This window comes from Ruditapes philippinarum, unplaced genomic scaffold (assembly GCF_026571515.1).
Source record: "Ruditapes philippinarum isolate M1 unplaced genomic scaffold, ASM2657151v2 ctg5383_1_1_1_1, whole genome shotgun sequence".
NCBI classification, from domain to species: Eukaryota; Metazoa; Mollusca; class Bivalvia; order Venerida; family Veneridae; genus Ruditapes; species Ruditapes philippinarum.
Window position 1 is genome coordinate 76,816 of NW_026861954.1, and position 26,184 is coordinate 102,999.

The 26,184-nt window shown below is 32.9% G+C and overlaps 1 protein-coding gene across 1 annotated transcript in view; it reads right to left on the minus strand.

The window, feature by feature from the left end:
* The window catches only part of LOC132717454 (deoxynucleoside triphosphate triphosphohydrolase SAMHD1-like), a 33,210-nt gene extending 8,208 nt beyond the window's left edge, over nucleotides 1-25,002 (minus strand). The window contains exons 1-7 of the mRNA XM_060700922.1: nucleotides 24,909-25,002; nucleotides 22,466-22,601; nucleotides 4,147-4,268; nucleotides 2,702-2,790; nucleotides 1,728-1,886; nucleotides 951-998; nucleotides 252-416 (exon numbers count right to left, since the gene is read on the minus strand). Coding sequence (XP_060556905.1) covers nucleotides 252-416; nucleotides 951-998; nucleotides 1,728-1,886; nucleotides 2,702-2,790; nucleotides 4,147-4,268; nucleotides 22,466-22,601; nucleotides 24,909-25,002 — 813 coding nt within the window. The remainder of the gene's footprint in view (nucleotides 1-251; nucleotides 417-950; nucleotides 999-1,727; nucleotides 1,887-2,701; nucleotides 2,791-4,146; nucleotides 4,269-22,465; nucleotides 22,602-24,908) is intronic.
* Nucleotides 25,003-26,184: the final 1,182 nt, after the last annotated feature.

Sequence of the window (26,184 nt, forward strand, 5' to 3'; positions counted from 1 at the left end):
AGTGCTGGCATCAATGATCCCGAAGGACCAGAAAAGTATTACAACACTGAAGTGAAGTCCGGGGCAACTTTTTACAGCTGCCACACAGCACTTGACACCTGCTGTTGTGAAGTATTAAAATCTGGGAACAAAGTGTGATCCCTCGGAAGCATTAATCACAACAAAATTACAAGAGAATTGCAGACTCAGTTTTATTGAGTCTGTCAATTTTCGGTCGGTTTTATTAAGTCAAGATATAGGTAATTGCTTACTTTGTCTCTATAACATATTTGTTGTTCACCATTAACTTCTATAACTCTTGAGAACGCAATGCATCGATTAAGGTTGAAATTGTTACCAATACCCAAACTATGACAGTCACGTGCAAAATAGTCCCACTTGTCAACATCAACACCATTACGTTTGTTTGAAACAATCTGAAATATTTACATTTGTGTAGTGTTAATAACGATCTGATGAATTATGATTGTTATACTTTCAGGAATACAAACACATGTTAGGGTACACATCCACAGGTATTTCAACATTTGAATAACAAACATGTAAGTTAAACAAAACAGAGAAATTAATGCTTTTATATATTTTGTGTTTTCTAAAAATTACTTTGAGTCTGCTTTCATGCCACTTATATCTGATTGAAAGTGTTTTGGGAAGACGTATCAATAATTCTGATAATTATGCTTAATGCACGTGCATTTTATCGTTAAATGCGTACCGTGCTATAAATACAATATTTTTATCTCAGCGTAAAAATCATAGATAATTTCAATCATTTAACGCGTTTGCACACGTAAAGATTGTCAATGAAAATAAAGTGGGAACAAACTACGTGACATCTTGGTTCAAGCATCTATATTTTAATAAAATTGTAATAATAAGTATTTTCAAGAAAGAAATATTGCATGTATTCGTAAACAGTATTTAATAGTTTTGTATATACAATAATTTACCTCGTAAAGAAATGCCTTTTGTTTTGTTCTGCCTTCATACGGCCACGTCTGAAGAAAATCAAAACAAGAGAGATGAATCCTAATTGTATATAGTTCAATAATTTACTCCTTATAATTAATTGGCTTCATGTACCTTACTTTTAAAAGTGCATTGATTATATGCTTCACAACTTAATCATTCATTTCTGCCATATCAAAATTAAACGAAATGACAAAATTTAAAACACTGAACAACATATTTGTTTGAGTAGGTTTTTAGTTGTATCAAATCCTCGGGCTACAGTCAAGGACACATTGACACATGAAGCAATAGAAAATAGTATTATCTAAAAGTGTGTGTGTGTTTATGTCTAGGTTCTGCATGTAAACTCTAACAAGAGCCACGCAAAGGAAGGGGCAATACATATTCGAATACAAATGTGTTTGAGTAATTAAATAGGGATCAAACCCATTCGTAAAACATGTCTAAATCATGTTTTGAACATTAAGCAATATAATACACATATCTAAATGCTAGGCACTATGGCTTCCTATATTTCACCAGTGATGATTCCGATCTGATTCGTTTCCGTCCCTTGTTCAATAGTTATAGAGGTGTCACAAAACTCCTCACGGATGGGCAGAAACAACCTCAACCATGTGCATTATTTCGAGCACGTATCAAAATATGAAACATAAAAATTTTGGAATTCTCGAAAAGGCTTTCAAGCTTTAAAATATTTGATTCAATTTATAATTTCATCATTATCTTAAGAAGGAAAACTGTTATACACTCACTTTATCTGTCACACCCATGTTATTCTTATCTTGTGGTCCAGCAATCATCTCCTTAATAAATGTTTTATCTTTTTCTGATAATTGTTTATTGAATTCCTCCTCCAGGTCCTTATTTTCTTCCAACATGTGATCAAACATATCAATTGAGCCTTGTTCGTGCTAGATAAAGCAAATAATAGCATTCAAGTTTATTTCTAATCTCTTAATATCAATTAAGAGATACAGCAAAAGGTGGTAATTTTTTGAGTGTTTATACAAGTGAACTGTAAAACAGACTGAAACAGAAACAATCTGGTCACTTGGTTTATTTTTCGAGCAATTATGTCCTCGATTCAAAACCTAATCTTTCAAAGTTAACAAGGTATGATCATTTCAAAAGTGATAATGAGCATAGCAAAATAAGTTGCTGATGACCGAGACTGCTTTTTGAACAGTAAATGTATACATATTATGTTAGCAGCCGAAAACAAAAATGGCAAATCATTGTCTGAGGTAAGTTCAAGCATACAACAAAGAGGGATTAAAAATATAGTTTAGTCAGAGCAGTTCTTTCTTTTAGAACTTAACATGTGATAGAAATATTCATTACACAATTTATCAATGCACATTTCGAAACAAATGGAGAGTTAACAAGCAGAAGATAATTTTTTTTAAATGTAATACTGCCAGACTCAGACTTACTGTAGCTCATAACTCGTTTCAATGGGTTCGTGTTATTATTTAGTAACAAACATAAGGTTTATTGAATTATGGTTGGTAGACATCAAGTCAAAAAAGAAATTAAAGGTATCGTTTCAGAACAATAGTAAGTGCAAGTTAAATAAGTAGCGTTTATGTTAGATCCAGTCATAGACTTAATATGTGTAATAAGAATATCGAGCTTTGTAAAATACTTTGTTCCTTTTACATAATGTTCCTCTAGTCACTTGATCAATTAAAATGTTCGTCATCTAATGTGGCGCATTAAACCATACCTTCCATATTTTATCGGTTTTGACTTTTTCATTTTCCAAAATTTTGGGAATTATTTTTTCATCAAATACATGAGAAAATGGTCCATGTCCTACAAAAAATTAAAACAAAATAAAATAAAAATAAATAAAAATAAAATAAAAGGTAATAAAGAAACGGCATACATGAAGTTGACCTTAGACTTGTGAATTACAAAACTTTCAACTTACAGAACAATGCAATTTCATATCCATTTCCTTATAATTACAAGCAATTATCATAGTATTGCAAGCAATCCATAAGTCCCCTACCGGTTAAAACCCCATCAACATTCTGAAGGGCCATTGGCCATTCACTAATGTTTCAATTTTTCTCTATTTTAAGTAAATTTGTTGGAAAAGTTCTTTAAAAGTGATCATAGGAAACAGTTTTTATGAACAGACAGACAGACGGACTGGGGGACACTTTAAAGTTATTATTTGAAACATCCCTGTTACCAAAATATAACAGTTTTAAAAGCAAATATCTTAAAGAGGAGATAACACATGAATTCATAAAAAATTTCAGCTCTTTTTGACAAATCACAAATATTGTTATATTTGCCATGTTTTAAGCCTATTTGTTGCCAAGGCAACCAATTTTTTTTCAAAATAGGATGAACAGATAAGACATGCATAATCTCAAGACTGCCATCTACCCATATGTCAAGTTTCATAAAAATATTTCCAGTACTTTTTGAGTTATCACTGGATTCAGTTTATGTGTAAAATTTGCCATATTTTCAGTCTATATGTTGCCATAGCAACCAGACTTTTCAAAAAAAGGAAGAAAAGAAAAAGACGTGCATAATCTCCAGACTGCCATATTACAAGTTTCATAAAAATATTTCTATTACTTTTTGCGTTAACACTGGATCCAGTTTATTTGTAAAATTTGCCATATTTTCAGTGTATTTGTTGCCATAGCAACCAGAATTTTCAACATAGGATGAAAAAAAAGACGTGCATAATCTCCATACTGCCATATATCCATATATCAAGTTTCATAAAAATATTTTCAGTACTTTTCAAGTTATCGCGGGATCCAGTTTTGTGGACGGACGGACTGACGGACTGACATACAGACGGACAGACAGACAGACGGACGGAGGGTAAACCTAAAGTCCCCTCCGGTAAACCGATAGGGGACTAATAACCACTATAACATAAACAATTTATGCTTTATCATAGTTCATATTACAGATAATTATTTCATTTTGAAATATTTGCAAGACATGAGAACATGAACACCTATTTTAACCCACAGTTATTGCTACACATTTTTATTATTACTATCACCATCCCACGGTCATTACAACGGCATATCACAATTACATGCTCATAATGTCTTAAGCAGCAGCAACAACAACAGCACCACCACTACCACCACCATCAACAGAAGCAATAATATCTGTTCAAAAAACACTTACCAAGATCATGGCATAAAGCTGCGATTTTAACACAAAGTTCGTCTTCCTTTGTAATCTTGATCTCTGAATTCGATATCTGCTCTTTTAGAGCTCCTACTAGACGTCCCGCTAAGTGGCACACACTTTTATGTAATAGAATATTATAGAAATCTAAATATATGTTTAAATATATTTTGTCAGCACGGATGCACGTACTTATCTAGTTAACAGTTTTTAATTATAGAAAATATAATATGGCTATGTTTGTCTTTACAGATAATATGCAAGACAAAATTTTAGTTACTGATTATACATGTATAAGCCATTTTCACTGTTTACCAATGACAAAAGGCGAAAGCCGAGAGTGACAAATTTTCGTGACGAAAAAAGGACAGATGAAAGGTAATATTAAATATATGTGACTGTTTATTAAGTGATTTTTTAATTAAGAACTCCCAATGAAGCGAATAGCGAGTGGCTTAATGTTTTTAAAATGTTTCCTTTAATAAAAAGATCCTTTCTTAGTGTTAACTTTACCCTCTGGAACACCCCCGAGCTATAGGAGAGTTGGTGGTTGTTAAGGTTAGATGATCAATTATGTCATGTTATTATGTAATACGAACGTAATCTGGTGACGAGTGCACATTATTCTCTGATACTAATTCTTCAATTGCAATTTTTGATGATTTTTGTGATATAAGCCTTATTCCTCCCTGTCATTTCGTTGCTGAGGGTGAAGGACACTTCCATTAAACGATATACCAGTGACCCCTACACATTGCAAAAGAGGAATGACACTTTACCTTCAAGTGCCTACTTTGCACTTAAACTAGATAAAGTTTAAATGACACTTTTCATTCATTTGTGGTTTATATAATACATGTAGTTCAAAACGAACAAAATATTTGGTTTTGTATATATATTCTCCATGGACTTTCAAAAACGACCCGCCATAAAAGCGGTTAATTACAGTAGTTGATTGATTGTATCTAGATCTCGCTTAGAATTTTACCAGATGTGACGTCGTCCTAATGAGGCAGGCTACTACGCCATACTTCCTTCAAAATCTTAATATTAAGTGTTCGACTTAATAAATGTTTGACAAAGTTTGTCTATCTACACGTTAAGAAGTTTTTTTTTGATGGAGTCATTTCATTGTCGGCAAATTATGTTGCACACTTAAATACATGTTTTTTTTATTTTTGCATAACTTCCGTTGTATCTTGTTTTTTTACGGCTAAATAGCAGAAACATTATGGGTATAGCGTTATTCTGCCGGCATACAAACTATCACAAAAACACTTACCCTATCGAGTGTTCGACCTGTTATGTGGATGCGCCTGGATATACGAAAATAGGCCCACCAAGTTGTTTAATGATCGTAGACGTTGAAATTGTGGTGTATCTACAAATCTTCACTAACAAGGGCTCTAACCTCTATATTACCAGTGAATAGGATCGTTAAAAATCTGTCAAAATAAATGATATGTAAGGAAAACTCGCAACGTAGTATAATAAATTGCACATTATTATCACTACTGTATCATATTACTTAACGAGTTGGAGTTACAGGTATCATGACATAAATTTTTCACGGAAATTTGGTTTTAGGAAACTATTTTCAATATGATTGCAATTAGGTGGTAGACTATGCATGCAAATATATCTGACATATGTTTGCGGTTGGTTGAAATATCCACTCCTTCAGGAACACGTCAGTGGACTATAACTCTGGCAAGTCTCGTTGCCGCAAATGAGGCGGGTCCCCTCGGGACGGGGATTCCGATCCGATCCACAACATATAAACATATTATCATTCTCTGTTTATACCAATTTCCGTAATTTCGTTTTCGTTTAAATTGTTAAACAATACTGTTTGCAATACATATGCGCACTAGCGATGACCACTAAGCCACACACAATAACATACAGGTTATTATTTATATGAGTTTAGTTAAACTTTCAGGTAACAGAAACACGTTAAATCTAATAAATCTGTGTAACAACATTAACAATCAGCAATTATTTCAGAACAAAAAGATAATAATTGTTCATAAAATTTAGGCATGTTCTTATAATTAATTAAAAATCGGTGGGTATCTTCGTACATTAGCTTGACGCTAAGACTGACCGAGATTATAGGTAATTAGCTAAAGTTTTGGTTTATTTTCAATATTTAAATAATAACTAGCATGCTGTAGCAAAATTGCCAATTCCAATGTAATATTTTTCAATGTAGTACTTTTCTCGATCAACATATTGTATACAAAAAGAATAACTTTCGGCAAGGATATCGGAAACAGCCTGCTATTAAATTTATATACATTCGAATCTCGACAAATACATTATAATAATGAAGTCCATTGCGTTTGTACAGATTGTTCTATTATCCACCTGAAAAATTGAATTCAAAATTTGAGCAACATTTTTTTTTGTCACTCTAACATAATATTATTTTGGTCTAAATATAATGGATATTGTAAATAGTATTCATTATAATTCAGAATTCTGTAAAAAAGCGGCATGGTTAACCTAACCCAATTAGAATTTAATCAGAAGTAAAGTACATAATATCCTAAACCCGATAATTAATAAAAAAAGAGGAATTTTTTTTCTAATTTAAAGGACAATTGTAACAATCCAATGTATTACTTTAAAGATTCAATTTTTAAAATAAAATAGGATGGGTAACAAAAATTAGTTAGTATATCGCTGACGCGCTAAGTAAGAGTTTAGATTTTTTATATTTATCATTAATAGATGAATGAGAATTATTAACAATTTTTATGTAATAAGGCGACATAGGGCAGGGCAAGGAAATTTACGTGGAGTATTCATAGATCTTGTTACGACACCAATACAAATCGTTAAAAATCGTCAACCGTATAATAAGTTTAATCCCTTCCCCCCCCCCCCCCCGATTTTTCGTAGTCATTTAACATGTGAGAGTAAATTCCTGTTTTACTGAGATATACGCATAAGTGATTGCCAATGATACGGTTGTCTTTTGAACCTCACACAAAATATGATAATCATTAGATGGCAGACATTACCGTTTTTAATTCTTCGAACGTTCGTAGATTATTCCCCTTAAATATGGCAGTAATTTAAACAGTTTTAAAATTGTTCGATGTGAATTTGATCGATGTTAATAGATATATAAAAAGATGTAAATATATCGAATCGGGATGAAGATTTCGGTGACAATTTGACAGTAAGAAAACTGATCCCTTACTTAGTAAATGATAGCTAAAATGATATCCAAGTAATTTAATGATTCGATTAATTTAATAAATGATTAAAATTGGTCTAAATGTCATTATTGTATTGATGTAATATTCATATGTAAAGTATTTTAAGCAGAATAGACGTACAAGACAAGGTCCATGTAACTGAAATATTCACAAGAAGCTTTTTTAGGTTTGCATCAATTAACTTATATTTTGAATTTTGAAAAGTACACTACATTCATTTCTAATAACGAAGCGTATTGTAATGATGGAACCGAACTTATTGTCGTTGTTTTCCGAAGGCTTGGATGCATCTTTTATTGTAATTGAGTATGTTTGTTTTATATATTTAAATGTTGGTAAATCAAGCTTAATATTTGAACGCAAATATTCCCATTAAGACCATATTATTAAGTTATAGTCCTTTAAGCTTTTTTCGTTTGGTCTTTCACCGGAAATTTGCCAAGGATATTCTTTATGAATTATTTCTGTACATTTGCCCGGCCCCATGAGCGCTTAAACCATGAGAAAAATGTTGATATTGAAATCCATTAATAATTGATACTTATGGCCATTTTCTGCTTCATCAAAATCTGAAACAAGAAAGGCAACATTTGTCTTTAAAGATTTGAACTTCTGAGAATTAAAAGTATATTAAATTTCATTGACAACTTACATTCGTGCTGCAATCAGACATCTTTTCTGCCTAATTAGAGAAGCAACTGGTCTATGTCAACCAACAGCAAAGTTCAATTACCACAATAATCGTATGGATCTGTTGTTTTTGGACTGGATATTCATTTTACCCAACCCTGATTCAAAACTGAGATATCCTAGATGGCGTCAAAGATATTCTAGAATATTTACGTTGGCTATTATCTTTTTTTCCGTTTTGTAAATCATTTGAACTCTTTAACATGCAAATTCTTAAATTTTAACTAACTCATACATAAGAAAATATGATAGGAACGGGAGTTCCTAACCTGAAAGATGTGTAAAATCCAGAATAGAACAATAAGAAACTTTCAAAGCTTATCTAAGGAACCTTCTCACATATCTTTTTTCGAGAAGATACATCTCGAGCCATCGATTTTTCTACGTAAGTAAATGTTGACCCACATTACCATGTATGTATTCTTGTCTTGTCAACACAAAAAATAGAGCTCGGTTACAAAGTAAATGATCACATTTTATTTTCAATTGTTATCCAGGAACGCCGGAATGTGAAAATAACGCACCATTTCATGCAATAAGTAACGCAGAATTGTGCAATAAATGGCGGATACCTAACAGGATTTCCAACGTGCTCTTATAAGTACAACAATGATAAGTCCTATAATTTCGTTTTTGGGTTAGGAAGTGAATACATTAAGTTTCTTTATTAGAAAAATAACAATACTGATTAAAATTGATTCAAGCCGTTTTTATTTATTGGTAACGCCGATGTACGTGAACTGTGCTTCCGGTAAACCGGGAAAATGTGATTGATTTTCTTAATCGATATTTACACAGCGTTTTAACGCCTGTTATCGGCGAATATAATCAGATATTTGCGACCTATATCAAGTATTTCTTCTAACTTATTAAGAATATTGATAATTAGATCTGACAACTTTCAAAATTTTGAATTGATATTGTAACTTAAGTGTATTATATATTTTTCCCGTCATAATTCACACGATTAATAGGTTTCTGGCCTAATAAAAATTACATCAAACTAGTACTTATGATATGTTGTTTTATACTTTATTTTGCAGAACTATAACGTCGTGAATCAGTCAATTGTTCATTGTCACTATTTAGTGCTTCTGTAAACGAAATGTAATGTATAAGATATATTTGTTTATTTTAAATTTCTTGTTGTACTCATTTTTTGATTCAAACATTCAACATTCATATTGATTATAATTAGGATAAATATCTTTCATGATAAAAGTACAGTGTTAATTAGACAATTTTAAGTTGATCAAATTAATTTATATAAAAGTAAATTCATAAAGTTCCGCTTGTTTGCCTAAACAATTTTTTCCCTTCTTTCTTATTCTGAAGAAATGTCTGTTTTACTTTTTGTATATCTTTTTACAATTTGTGGGTTTTATTTTTGATCCAGCATTTGTTATGTTGTTTTGATACGGGGATTGTGTCCGTCTGTTCGTTAGTTGTTTTTCTTTGTGAAAAAACAATCGTCATCTGTCATGATTTTTTAAATATGTGTTTCTTTTCCCTAATGGGTAATGTTTAGTAGCATGGCGGATTGGCGAATTGTTTATTCTATAACGTACACAGGGTATTTAAAGGAAGTCTCAGTATTTCTTTTATTTACCCAGTGATAACATTGTATAGGAAATTTCTCATTCTTATTTTTTCGCTTTACAAACAGTATGTTAACTCTCTAACTGGCTATTAGTAATTATAAGTGTACATAATGTCTGTTTTTCTACTTTACTATGGTTTTGTTTGCAAAGATATTTGATACTTTTTAATGTGAAAATGCATCATATTCAGATATTTATTTTTAATCTGGAAATCTTATACATAATTAAGCTTATTTTATTTTTGTGTGGTGACATTGAAAAAATCCAGGTTCCGGGTGAAAATGACGACCATTGTCTATCAATTTATAGTCAAAACATAAGAAAGTATTAGAAATAAGCTAAGTTACATAAAAATAATTGCTCGATTTTGATATACTATGTTTTACCTGAACACATCTTTGACAATTCGGTATAAATGAAAAGTTTTTCTTAGATCTTTCTCTACGTTTTATCGCAAAGATGTAACATGCCCACGCTGGTGAATTTTAGTTTATGTTTTCTGACCAACTTATATCTAAACGTAAATCAGAACTGTAAGATTTTTTACAGGAATCAATATGGATTGAATTAAGAAATAACATTCGAAATACCTTATATGCACTATTTATAGCAACCCAACTCATCTGAGTAGAAATTTTGGAATGAACTAATATATGCATGGAAAAAAGGCTATTGAACAATGTGATAAAGTTATTTTAGTAGGTGATGTAAACGAAGACCAACTGAACTTAAATAATTACAAATTCAAAGATATTTTATTATTAAACGATCTGCATAATCTAATTACAGAACCACACTTTGTAACGACAATTCCTCAACTAAATAGGATCCCATAGCTATTTCCAATCAAATATCCACGTTTATCATTCTGGATATTTCATAACACCGCGAGAAATAAGTGACCACTATGGAACTTATGTTTTTATCAAATACAATTACATGAATCATTTAATACGTATAAAAGACGCGTTTGGATATATATCGTGCAGATTTTCAACGTTTAAATAACACTTATACAGTCACAGACTGGTCTTTTTTATATAATGATTCCGTTATAAGCATGTGAATCTTTTACAGCCACTACTTTATAGACCTAGCTAAAGAGTGTATTCCTTACGCGTCTTAAGTAACAATTCGACCAAAAAGATAAGCCCTGGTATGACTCGGAAATACGCTAGAACAACAAACAACGTGATCGGAGTAAGAAAAAAGCAAAATTAGAACTAATTCTTAAATGATTGGAATGCCTTTAAACGTCTCCGTCTAATAAAGTCAATAAACTTAACTAAACTCACGCTAAAGATCCTTTTTTCTTTTAATAAATTTAAATACTCTTAGAGAATCATGTAATAATAATCCGAGCAATATTGGAAAAAGTCTAAAATTACTGAAAAAGAAAACTCTACTGCGATATTTCAATACCAATCTCTATAATCATTTATGAAAATAATAATTGAATCACATTCACAAACGATTCACGAAAAGCCAACTGCTAAATGAATACTTAACTTTCCGTTTCAAATGACTCATCAGCTATCATCTTCCGGAATTTGTTTACAATCAAGCAACAATGTTAGAAATATTGCGTAAATACTCTCAGAAGTTTTACATACTATCAGTTTGCTGTAAATAAAGCAGTCGGCAGTGATCAAATAAGTCTAAATTATAAAAAAACTCGTACCAGTAATATTTATATCCTTTACCATTATTATTAATAGTCTCTCTCTGAAGGTATTTATCAATTACTTGGAAATTTGCAAAAGTGATGCCACTTTTTAAAAAAAGGTAACAAAAACTCGCCATCAAATTATAGACCTAGTCTCATTGATGTAGCTAGTGTAGGTAAATTATGGAAAGGTAATATTTAAACATTTTTACAATCATCTTTACACTCGAATAATTTAATCTATCCATTACAGTCTGGTTTTATTCCCGGACATTCTACGGTATAGCAGCTTATTGACATTTATCATCAAATTTGTGAATCATTTGACAAAAAACAAGAAAAGCATTGATGCAAAGCATCAAAGGGCGTCCAAGCAAGAAATGCAGCAAGTGAAGATGAACTAGTACACATATGATGACAAGATATTCTTATAAAACTACCAGAATGTATACCACTTATGAATGAGCGGACGAAAGACATTGTTCATTATGAACTTTGATTGGCATGCTACAGATTTAGAATATTACTTGTTATTTCAATATGATCGTGGTTATTTATAGCAACGGATAAACATGTATGCAATCATTTATAATCCATATGTGTAACGCTATGATCAACACGTACCACAACATTTGTCCCTTATTATGTTATCGCTATAGCGAAGACCCCCTTAAGGTATCTGTTCACACTTTAAGTTAGGTAAAAATATGACATGGTTATATTACCATGTTGATCATAATTGTTTATTATACCAATAATTGTAATATCTATATAATTTAATTAAAAAAAAAAATACAAATTTTATGAATATTGTTTCTTTTATTCTTTTTTGTTTTTATGTGCTATTTTAATACTGAGTTTTTACTACTCTTTTTTATTAAAATTGTAAAATAAATTTTAAGAATTCAATTGTCATATTGACCGACGATTATAAGTCAAAGCTTAACTGGGAAAAGTCAGTCAATTATGGTTTATCTTTCAATATATAATATTGTTTATTCTTAAACCATGTACATGTACATTGTATTTTTCTTTATCATTTTTTAAATTATTCGATCAATTGAATAATTCATAAAATCTAATTTGTAACTTTGAATAATCCTCGGCATCTTTACTAACACGGATAACAAATTAAATAAATTAAATAAAATGTTTCAAAGTTGATAATGTCATTTAATACCATAAAAAATGTACCTTTTTCTCAATTATTGTACCATATCACGGATTTATATTACATATAAATCCGTGTACATATTTATTGTTTTTATCTCATATAGATAAAATTGAAACATGCTATTGTTGTTTTTTTTCTAATTGTAACGGATATCAAACATCTACTCCAAAACCGGGAGAGACCGGACAATAAACCTCTGGTACTATTCGCCGGTCACTAGTAAATCCTGGTCAAAATAGACCGGGAGAGACCGGCATTTACCGATAGGAGTGATAAAAAGATATATCTATAAATAGGTTTTTGGAATATTTAGGTCATCAACTGATCATTCTAGGATACATGTACAACAATAACATACCATTATAACCGACTGTGTACTACAAAATGATAAATAAAAAACCCCGAAGAGCGCGATTTATTGACGGAAAAGGTTATTTCATTTGAAAATTCATTGTAACATAACGCGACATTTCATTCTTATTTAATAATCAAGCATCCTCATACCGATCGGAATTTTCGGCTTTTATTATTTAGAACTAAAAGGCTCGAGAAGTTGCTGTCGCCCTTTCACAAAATCTGATCTCATTCCATAAGAGCGCCGCGCTTCGGCGCGGACGCCAACAATCAACATGTATTATATTTTGTGATATATCGAAAGCTTTTGACAGAGTCTGGCATCAAGGTCTTATTTTTAAACTAACACAGTATGGTATTAATGGTAATTTATTAAATTGGACTATCGACTACCTCTCTGAAAGAAAACAGTCCGTCTTTGTAGGTTCAGGAACTGTCCGAACACTTGACATCTCTGCAGGCGTACCCCAGGGATCGGCCCTTGGCCTCTTTTATTTCTCATCTATGTTAATGATATTGCCGAAAATTTGATAAGTATAACACGTCTTTTCGCAGATGACAGCTCTCTGGCCGTTTCATCCAATGACATGCGTTACATAGAATCTACTTTAAATCACGATCTCGAAATTATCGATGAATGGTCCAAACAATGGCTTGTAAGTTTAAATCCCAATAAAACAGAGGTTATGTTTTTTCATCAACTACATCCGACAAGCCTACTCTCCTTTTTAATGATAATGTTCTTGATTTTGTAGATCATCACAAACATTTAGGTATAACTTTTTCAACGGATTTAAAATAGCATCAGCATATTGGTAACATTATTACATCAGCCTCTAAAGTTTTGAGTACCATGCGTGCACTTAAGTTTAAACTGAAACGCTCCACTCTAAATAAAATTTACATTTCATACATGCGTCCAATATTAGAATATGCCTCCGTTGTGTGGGACGGATGTACAGTATACGAAAAACAATCACTTGAACAACTACAGTATGATGCAGCGTGCATAGTAACAGGCCTTACCAGGTCGGTATCGATCAATTCGCTTATAAAAGAAGTTGGGTGGGTTTCCCTCTCAGATAGGCGTAAAATACAAAAATTAGTTATGGTTTTTAAAGCTAAAAATGGTCTTCTTCCACAATACCTTGAACACATATTTCCATCGCTGGTTTCAGAAACAACAAATTACTCGTTAAGAAACAACAACAATTACATAACTATAGCTAGGCGCACCGAAACGTACAACAAATCATTTATACCTTCTGCTACTGAATTATGGAATGCATTAGACACCGAAATTCGCGAAATTAATTCATTGAATATTTTTAAATCTAGAATGAAAGAAAAGTTTAAAGCCCCCGTAGTACCTAAACACTTTTTGTTTGGTATAAGATATTTGTCAGTTTTACATGCTCGTTTAAGGAACAATTGTAGCAACTTAAACGCTGACCTTTTCAAAAATCATTTGAGAGAAAGTCCGACTTGTGTATGTGGGAACCTTTGTGAGGATGCCGAGCACTATCTATTTTGCTGTCCATTATTCAAATCTCAGAGACTTATACTCTTCGCAGAAACCAGAATTTTTCATCCTCTTAATGTTGAGATATTACTGTGGGGTAGCAATTCTTTAGATGTTAACAATAATGAACAAATATTTGCGGCTGTCCAAAAATTTATCAAAACTACTGACCGTTTTCGAAACGCATGATATTTTTGTAAATCGGCCGATTGTACTAATCCTAATAACCTGGTACCACAAATAATTGACAATCACATTTATGATGGACGTTTACTCCCAATGACGAATAATACTAAATGCTGGATCCTTAACCTTGTCGTTATTATATAAATACATTACTATACATTTTTTTTTCTGTCTTACTTATTTCTTACATTGTTTTATTTTTTTATGTTAATCTGTCTTTATTTTTTTCTTTGTTCGCTTTATATGTATACATGTCACACTTTCTCATATAAATGCCATCAATGTTGATTAATATATTTTTCAGGGGAGGGCCGATCGCTATTGTTGTAAGAACTTGGGCCCAACCCTTTTGCTATTTGTTATTTCGAAATCAATTTGTTTCTCTATATATTTACATGTATATATTAGCAATAAAATATGACTAAACTTAAGGCCTCAACAGACGGTAGGATTTTGAAGTACAACACCAATTAAAACTAAGATGTACAGACAAATCTTAATGTGTGAAGGCTACTATTTCTTGATTTCGGAAATCTTAAGTCTAGATGTAAGGGATAGGACATGTTCTATTTTGAAAATCTTGTCGTACGGATTTTTACAGACCTCCCACGATGACAAGTAACAGATTATCTCCTGATAATGGGTGTAATGGATGAAATTCCAGAACAATTAGGGCTTAAAGGTAAACATAGTAGTAAGATGGGGTAAAAATGATGTTGAAAAACTCTTCAGGAGACCCAAAGTTGTGTTATGTTCGAATCCCAAATTATTCCGAAAATGATTATGTCACGGTATTGAGTTGTTCTCTAATTACATGAATTACGGGAGGGGAGGTAGTTTGTAGGCGGCTGGATAGCTTAGTCAGTAGAGCCGCAGTACGGTATTCCGAGGGTCCCAGGTTTGAGTCTCGGTCAGGCTTCACATTAAAAAAAAAATATATAATTTTTTTTTAAATGGAGGTGTTTCAATCATTACTCATGGCAAAAAAAAGTATTTAGTGAGTAAAGTATGTAAAAGATCAATGTAAAGGGACCTTTTTTAGGGGAAACCTCAGATGATTCTTACAGTGTAGAATTACCGTCTGAATGCAAGTGTTGTATAGCTTTGAAAATTGTACATCTTATCTCTAATTAGTGCTGTACAACTAAATCCTACCGTCTGTTGAGGCCTTTTGTACAATTTGACAATTGTTTCTTGAAATAAAATTATTATTAGTGAACATGCTGCCCACGTCTGATCTTGTTAGAAAATAAGAACAGTAAACTTAGTTTGCAAATAAATTGAAAATATAAATAATATCAAATCAATCAAGAGAAGTGCCTGTATATTTTATACCTGAAATAGTACCTGCACCAGTAAAGCTTGACAGTCTTCATATGTCCTTTATTGTGTTGGCGTGATGTGAAACCAAACCAAAGCAAATATTTGGCTGTAGCAATTTGCTTGGTGAACTTCTGTTAAAATGGATTATTTATTCAATATTTTTTCTCTTATATAAGGAAGTAACTTGTATTCAAAAGATATTTTACTTAGACACTATAATGCCCAAAACTTGTAAAAGCAAAACCTTATTGTCCCCTGCTTAAGTGAAATAAATTATTACCCTTGGGGTAAAGATTTATCCTACTCTTAGGGTTTCTTGTCATGTGTTAACTTGTATGGGAAAAACATATTAATCTACTGTAAGAGTTTATGCTAGGCAATACTATAGACGTTTACAAAACTAACAGTACTAGTGACCGTTAAAAAGGCCACCAGTTAAAGAGCCAGGTCACATCCATACAGAGTGGCCATTTGCTCACTCAGGTAGCTCATTTGTACAAATACAGAAAATATCTAATAGCAATCTCTCAGACTTTGAATGAACTGTTCCAAGTTCACAGCAAACCATTTCATCAATTTACCAGCTAAAGGGCGACATAGACTAGATAGGTTGACTATATTTTGGTTACTTACTCAATGTACATGTATATGGAAAGCTACTAGAGATGTGTTTGTGGAATATTTCATCTATCATTTTTCAGGTCAAATAATTGAAAAAGAAGGAGAACAATGAAAAATTCTATAATTTAACAAAGCCCATTTTCATAACTACCATCTCACTAGGCATTGAGAAATTGCTACCCCGTTGTTTACTTGAGTAAGAAATTTTTCACGCATTGCTTCGTACTCACTTTACCAAAGATTATATATTACGAAGCTTATAGCTCTGTGGTTTCAGGACGGTTTGAGACTGTGTCCTTGTTTCTACGCAATCAAACTAAAATAAATTTTGTATGAAATGAATTAAAGTTTCCCCATAAAAATATATTTGAAAAGTGCTGATACTCGCCGATTAATGGCATAATGGCGTTAAACATGTGTAACTGTTCAGTGCCATATATGAAAACATTTTCCGGCGTTAACGCGAAAATCTCGCTAAAACGGTAGTCAAGTCATCATTTTCACGAATGATCTTGAAAAGTAAACAATTCGTGGAAATAATCTTGATGAGGGATAAAGATTAATGTCTTTGCAACCGTATGCAGCTATTCATTTTTTTTCAGTTCGGTTAAATAAAAAATATATTGGCAAGTTTACTTACCGCGTTGGAAGTCCGTCAGGTATCCGCCATTAATTGCACAATTCTGCGTTACTTATCGCAATAATCGTGCGTTATTTTCACATTCCGGCGTTACTGGATATACATGGTAATCAATGCATGGACGGTAGTGGAAATGCAGGCTCCCATCAATGAACCCTAGCACCGGCTTAGTAGATTTCAACACTTAAACATGTCCGTAATATTAAATAGTGAAACACGGCGGTGATCAAGGAACCTTTAAAGGCTACGGTCACCAAGTGATGTTGTCCTGCCATGCCAAAAAACTCAGTAAGAGTCCTTGTAACACTATTTAAAAAACATTTCTTCTGCAAAAAACAGTGACGAATCCACAGACTGTTTATTATGTCAATGATATAAAGTGTAATCGATGATGTCAGTTTCGAAACAACTTATTATTGTACTAGCTGTTCGCTATCTGATTTGATTGTAATTGAAAACGAATATTACAGATTTTTAGCTTGATTGGTGTCATAAAAATGTCATATTGAACGACTTGATAGATATGAAATTATTTTGTATAGTATATGTAACTAAATACGATAAAGTTTGCGATAAAATACAATACTTTAAGCTCTATATACGATATAATATTAATAATATACTTATATATATTTATAGCATTATCATAAAAATATAGTCATAATTGAATTCTACTTACGATATAAGGCAGGTTGACATAAATTTCGTTTTATCAATATCCCTGTTTGCACCATTAGAATCGTGCAACTGATGGCTGGATGTTTTTATGTACTTGTAAAATACTAGGTTTGCTTACATATTAACAATGGTAGCTATACTCAAAACGTGGGTTTTAATCAATAAGCAAACAAAAGTTATCTATCCAGAGCCTTTTTGTGATACGCATAAAAGTTTTATATGTATCGATAAAGTTTAAAAGATAAAATTTCGATGTCATAAAAATGTCATATTGAACGACTTGATAGATATGAAATTATTTTGTATAGTATATGTAACTAAATACGATAAAGTGCGATAAAATACAATACTTTAAGCTCTATATACGATATAATATTATAATATACTTATATATTTATAGCATATATCATAAAATATAGTCATAATTGAATTCTACTTACGATATAAGGCAGGTTGACATAAATTTCGTTTTATCAATATCCCTGTTTGCACCATTAGAATCGTGCAACTGATGGCTGGATGTTTTTATGTACTTGTAAAATACTAGGTTTGCTTACATATTAACAATTGTAGCTATACTCAAAACGTGGGTTTAATCAATAAGCAAACAAAGTTATCTATCCAGAGCCTTTTTGTGATACGCATAAAAGTTTTCAATGTATCGATAAAGGAAGATAAAATTTCGCTGAGATGACAAATTTATGGAACAGAATTAGTGCATTTATTCCATCTTGCTTGATGATATTGGGACTTACATTATGCTTGCTTCCATACTTCTTAATGACAATGAATACTATCATGCATTATGATTACTGAATGCACTATCATGTAAATTGCAACTTTTTGTGTTCCTTTCTGAACCATCAAACTTACACATTTTAGTATACTATATCTTTAATTGCATCTTTTTAGGATAGCGTATTATGTTCGGTGTTTAAAAGAACATTCTTAGCTTGTTCTTGATACAACTAGATGTAAAATGGTAAGTTCCTGTCAGTACCTTTAATTTGCTATAAATCTGCCACTAACATTGTCGACCTTTTTTAAAATAAATAATTGATTTTAATCGATACTTGGCGAATTTGACGTGTCTTAGCATTCACATGCTTCAATATATTCACTGATTACAAATATAATGCCCCGAGAGATGCTTTGGTAGTTTAACTCTCCAGGAACGATGGTTAGGAAACTACCCGCCTATGTGACTGAAATACAATTGGGAAAACACACGTTACCAGTTGGCTTTAAGCATAATGCGAGTTGCCACATTTTGTTTTCATATTATGACAGCAGGTTTCGCTTTGTCGGTACATCCCGTTATTTTCCGGATGGTCCCTCTATTTTGGCGCGTTGAGTATATGAAAATTACGTCCCCTTTATATAGGGGCGGATACCAAACAGTGTTAGCTCGCGCTGACATGTCAATGAAAAATCTGAGAGAAAACAATAGAAAGAACGATGTGACGGGCGAAAAGTGCGTGGTTTTTTGTTGTTTTTTTTGAGATTCGGCCAGCATGTGACAAAAGTATAATAGATGACTCTTATAACTCATCCTACAAGTGGCAAATCACCTCTTATAAATACATTGTTTATACTTCTTTTTGAGCGTGTGCCTTAGTCGTATGTGCAATAGTGAAATTATATTTAAAGACATACTATGCTCAAACTCGATAAATGAAAATATTGATAATTGCGTCACAGTCTTTTCGTAATATAAAATAAATATCATATGGCTCTTCAGAAATGTTTTGCTTTAAATCATATACCCTATAAATGGGCACTATGAATATATAGTGTAATTGAAAGAATATGGTAGTTTTTTAAGAAAGGCACAACTTTACCTAATTGAACCGTTATAAGGAACACAGATTCCCATACATTGTTTGTATATGCTTTTATTTAAATAAGACATATTCAGTAAATTTTTTTAGATTTCAATACATTTCTGTAATAAAAATATATTACTGAAAGGTGCGAATAGTATAATTTTAAGCATAAATGTATGCGAAGCTCGTGGTGTGTGAGAGGTGTCTGTGACACAGTAAATTGATGACGTATAGGCCCATTGGGCCGACATCAGGGGCGTAACTAGGCGTACTCCTGTACGCCCGTGCGTACAAATCAATCCTGTGTTCAAAAAAATCACATGCGCTAAAAGTTCTAAAAAAGTGATAAAAACATAGGGGGAAGTGTCACGGGGGAGGAAGTGTTACACGAAGGATGGAGTTCTTATGATAACTGTCACGGAGTTCCTGGAAAACGTTACGGATTTCTGTGGAAAACTTTTCTATTTACTTGGAGAAATCACGTGAAAAATGGTCATTTTTACCTTTAAATGGGGAGTTTGAGGTGCTAAATTAAACTTTGATAATTAAGCTTGCCCTACATATTGTATAATGTTTCAGAAAAACCTTTTATTCCATTTTTCATCGCCTTTTTATAAAAAAATTTGGTAGTTTTGAGTAAAATTTCCAAATTACTTGCTCATTCGTACATATTGACCTTTTCATTTGTGATCTTCTTCGTTGCTATACTTAATAACATAATTATAATGCAGAGTTGCAGACATAGAGCCCAGGCTAATAAACTTATACCCGATTTTTCAAATGTCACGGAGTTCTTGTGATAACTCAAAATATGTCCTGGAGTTCTTATGATAACTTTTGTTACTGCCAGTGTGTTTCTTGTGCTAAATTACGGCCCGTTTAAGCGTATTTTATTAGTCAATAAGTGTGTAAATCATTATGAAGCATAGTACGCGTATCATTTGCACACACATTTGGTTATATAACGGTGGTTTAGAGTGTATTTCAGTTCAGGAGATATTTTTCTTACCTCCGTTTCTTGTGGGTTTTTTTGTGTTTTGGTTTTTTCGTTTGTTTGATTGTTGTTTTTTTCCATTTCATTGGAATGACTGAAAACATACTTGATGTAGAGCATTTACTTACAGGATAAAAATACGCTTTTAATTTAATATCTAAGCATGATTTCTTCATGTATACATTATTCCTGGCACTTCTAGAGAACATAAAGTAATTATGCTATCGGTCTGCCGAAACAAATTACATGTAAATGGTTGCAGCAAAATAGGAAGTAGTATGCATTACCTTTATGTAAATTTAATGAATGAGGTGGGTGTCATCTTTAGATATTCAATGGATATCTTAATTCCTAAAAGGTATAAATTTTGTCATAGAAACGTATAAAGTTCTATGACAATGATATGACAATAGAAAGTAAGCCTTTAATGGTGACTCACATATATTATTAAATTCTTACTTTCTATTGTCATATCATTGTCATAGAACTTTATACGTTTCTATGACAAAATTTATAACTTTTAGAAATTAAGATATCCATTGAATATATAAAGATGACACACACCTCATTAAATTTAGATAAAGGTAATGCATACTTCTTCCCTTTTTGCTGCAAACCATCCATTTACATGTAATTTGTTTCGGCAGACCGATAGCATAATTACTTTATGTTTTCTAGAACTGCCAGGAATAATGTATACATGAAGAAATCATGCTTAAATATTAAATTCAAAGCGTATTTTTATCCTGTAACTAAATGCTCTATATCAAGTATGTTTTTAGTCATTCCAATGAAATGGAAAAAAACAACAATCAAACAAACCCAAAAACCCAAACAAACACAAAAAAACCCACAAGAAACGGAGGTAAGAAAAATATCTCCTGAACTGAAATACACTCTAAACCACCGTTATATAACCAAATGTGTGTGCAAATGATACGCGTACTATGCTTCATAATGATTTACACACTTATTGACTAATAAAATACGCTTAAACGGGCCGTAATTTAGCACAAGAAACACACTGGCAGCAACAAAAGTTATCATAAGAACTCCAGGACATATTTTGAGTTATCACAAGAACTCCGTGACATTTGAAAAATCGGGTATAAATTTATTAGCCTGGGCTTTATGTCTGCAACTCTGCATTATAATTATGTAATTATGTATAGCAACGAAGAAGATCACAAATGAAGAGGTCAATATGTACGAATGAGCAAGTAATTTGGAAATTTTACTCAAAACTACCAAATTTTTTTTATAAAAAGGCGATGAAAAATGGAATAAAAGGTTTTTCTGAAACATTATACAATATGTAGGGCAAGCTTAATTATCAAAGTTTAATTTAGCACCTCAAACTCCCCATTTAAAGTTAAAATGACCATTTTTCACGTGAGTTCTCCAAGTAAATAGAAAAGTTTTCCACAGAAATCCGTAACGTTTTCCAGGAACTCCGTGACAGTTATCATAAGAACTCCAAACAAGTTATCATAAGAACTCCATCCTTCGTGTAACACTTCCTCCCCCGTGAGTGTGGCCGGGGCACATACAGGCCTACTGACTCTTTCGACTTAATCATTATATAAATATTTCATAACATTTACAGTATAAATTAATATCTTTTAAAATAATCTATATTGTGATATATTGTACAGATTCAACGGAGGAAAGTTATGAAAAGCTTAAGGTGTCTTGTTCAGAACCTATTCTTGGCCGAGATATTCCCCTAGCATTGGCTTGGTGGCCTGTTTTTGCGCAACGTGCTTATTCGGCGCGCAGGTCGCCCGCAATATTTTTTTCAAACTTTTAACTATTCCCGTATCGCCCCTTTTGTGTCCTCTTCTGCTTTTGGTTGGGTGCCTTCTGGGTGCCCTGCTGGTTTGGCTGGATTGTGTAGGGGGCTGAGTTCTGCCAACGTAGCCTTGAATGTTAGATTTTTAATCTCATCTTTTAATCAGAAAACAAGTAACAAATTAGTGTAATATCTCAATGGCATATTAATCAATTGATTGAGAGAATTACTTTGCCGTGCTAAAAGGGCAGAAAAATACAAAGAATGTACACTTCCTTCTCAATTTTATGCAGTTATTTAAAAGAATAGTAAATTCTAAAATAAGTTGTTGAGATTAAATTTACTATTCTCTGTGGTCAGCAAAACATTGCGATGAGTCATCAAGAAAGTTACATCATTATTAAAGTCGTACATGCATATATCTGCTTATGAATTTACTTTAGCACAAAAGGTCTTAAATGGGTCATTTAATGTATTCACATGATCCACATAATCTATGTTAAATGCAACAATTTTTAATTAATTTACTGACACTTCTGAAAGGAGATTTTGAAATATCTTTGCATGTTATATAACGTGTAATATAACGCGTTTTTTATATATATACATGTATTGTAATGTAATGAAATATTTAACAGTCCAAAACAGTCACTGAACTAAATCACAATTTTCACACCATTATAGTTCTTAAATTAATATATTGTTACAACAGTTGCTACTTATGAAGATGCAAAATGACAGTCTTTCCTCAGAGAGCATTGGGGCATTGTGTGAATATATTCATATTTGTCGAGAGTCTCAGCGTTAGCTGTGGCTTATATGATGGACTAACGTGAATTTGACAATTCCGTCCAGCGGACCCGGCTTTTCTAAAGAAAGCAAGGCTCTGTACCCAAACATGACATATATAATCAGTTCAATTAAAACAAACGCTTGCTTTAGTTTTCGACGTTTCTAGTGTTTTTTTTTATTTAAAATTTACTGAATACGGAAGATTTGTTGCTATAATATCGGTTTGAAAGTCGCAAAATGACAATTTTTTTCTGCAAAAAAATCGATTATAAATATAAAAAAGTTCTATGGTATATGTAACGTACATGTTCATTTTACCTATTTTAAAATTGACAAAAAGAGTTTGAAATCATTACCAATATGTTGTCAATATAGCCTCTAGATAGTCACAAAATGCCAGGATATCGCTTCCTCTTTCAAAAAAAATTCTCGGGGGAGCATGCCCCCGAACCCCCCTAGTTAAGGAATACATACCAAAATAGCTCAGTTACGCCCCTAGCCGTGTACTATATTCGTACACATATATGATCATTATTTGTAATTGGCTATGCACATTTCACAATAATAAACAACTTCCTTCCTTCCTTCATTCATTCATTACTTCCTTATTATATATTGTACTACGTTACACGCCTTTTCGCCACTATTAGTGACTTTGAGACATTTGGAAAGTTAAAAGGTTAATAAAATTGCCTTTCTAATGTTCAAGTCATTAGATAAAGGCCTTTGCAGCACCTTTGCAGGTGCTTAACTTATGGATGACAGCAATAAATATTTTCATAGGGGAGTACATTATGACCAATATTGCATGAAACTGACACAAGCAGACTTTAACAAAATCCACCGTGTAATTTTAGTGTGCGAGAGGAAGGGGGGAATAAAAGATATTCGATTTTGAATTACTTCTACAAAAAAGTAATACAAAAATGAACTAAACAGTAAATAGTTTGTTTTAAAGGTATATGACGTTTAAGCCCATCTCACACAGGACACACGGCTTACACGGTTGGCCACCCGTGTAAACCGTACATACAACCGAACCAACCGTAGCGTTATCCGAGTTACACTCGGGCCATTCGAGTGTATCCGTGTAAGCCGTGTATGATTTTTAAAACTTTTAAAAAACTGGTACGGATGCCATGTCCGTGTATGACCGTATAAGCGACCGTACAAGACCGTAAGAGACCGTGTGAGACCGTATGAGACCGTATATACAGCCGTATGTGAAGTTCACTCCACGACTGAGCCCAACCGTATCAAGGTCGTATATAAATCGTATGGAATCGTTCGAGACCGTCCCAAAGTCCTACATCCAACACCCGCTTTACACCCGAATGTCACAAGATCACGGTACGATTCAAACGAGTGCACACACGGTTCCATACGATCGCCATACGACCAATACGGTTCATATACGAAACATACATGGCCGACACGGTAAAGTACGGGTATACAGGGTCTCACACTGCCTCGTACGGTCTAACACGGCCTCTACGTCAGCAAGAACGGTACAAAAACACAAATAACTGCTGCCAACCAAGAGTATTTGCTGCATCACACTAGAATGTATCCAAAGAAGAAGGTTTGGACGCATAGAAGGAATACAAGAAGAGCCATCCAGGCCCACCGACCACTCCAACTTATTGACCATGGTAAGCTGGAGGACCAACCGGCAATAACCATGTCTCCCAGGGATATAGACTCCAATGCCAGCTCGGTGGACCCTCCAGCAACCGCTGCACCACAGAAAAAAGACACATTCATTTTACATTGCTTCACCTTTTTATTCATTTATTGATGTTAATGATTTATATATAGGTGTTCTTCGTTGAAATTTCGAAAATTCATGAAGCCAAGTCATCAAAATGGGTTAATTTATATCAAAACATACACAAATGTGTGATATTTCGAGCCTAAGTTGAACAAAAGTCGGCGGGACCCTATGTAAACCCTGTGAAAGTCGAGTAAATCGAGTAAAAGTCGTGTTTAATCGTACCAGACCGTACTAGACCGTACTTGGAACCGTACACTAGTCGTATGTATTCGTATGCAAATCGTGTTCAAACCTTGCTTGACCGAGTATATCCGTGCTCAATTCGTACATACTCGTGCTATATTCGAGTCTAATCCGTGCCAACTAATCCACAAGCACGGTTGGATCTCAAAACTCGTACCAGTCAACCCGTGTATAACCGAGTATACCGTATGGGAATCGTGTGTCCAACCGTGTTTTGTGTGAGACGGGCTTTACAGTCAGTACGATTAATGGCTTGTTCAACTTCAATAGTTATAGTCTGGATTACCTGCCTTTTTCTCCCCGTTCAATAGGTCAGGCACACGCTGTTAATGGCGGCGTCCAGTGTAAGGCTATAGTCAACGTCGTTTCAACGGTTTGCGTTATATTTTGAGTAAGAAGTTCAAATTTTAAATTTTTGCTCGGTACAATATACATAATATGCTACTTATATAAACATTTCTTGGTTTTATCAGTTAACCTGAATATTTGGTGATAGGAGTGATCTCAGTATTTCGGATACAGGTTCGTTCACGGTTCATGGTTGTCATCAAATACATAATTATACCAGAAAATGTATCAATATAGAGGATTTTTTTTTAGTTCAGTGTAAGATCGGAATATATTTCACCGAGTGAGCACCAAAAGGTATATTCCACGAGTGGCGCAGCCACGAGTGAAATATGAATTTTTGGTTTTCACAAGGTGAAATATATTTCGATCTTACACTAAACTAAACAAATTTTCTTTTTATTACATGCAAAGAAACGTTTTAAAAAGACATTAAACCTAATACTGAATGAAAAGCTCGCCAAATAATAATACAACGTGACGTCATTTACGACGTCACGTCATAAAGTTGGTACCCAGTACTGTGCACGCTGGTATTTCACTGAAACAACGTATAAGGGGCTTAAATTCAAAACAGTGAA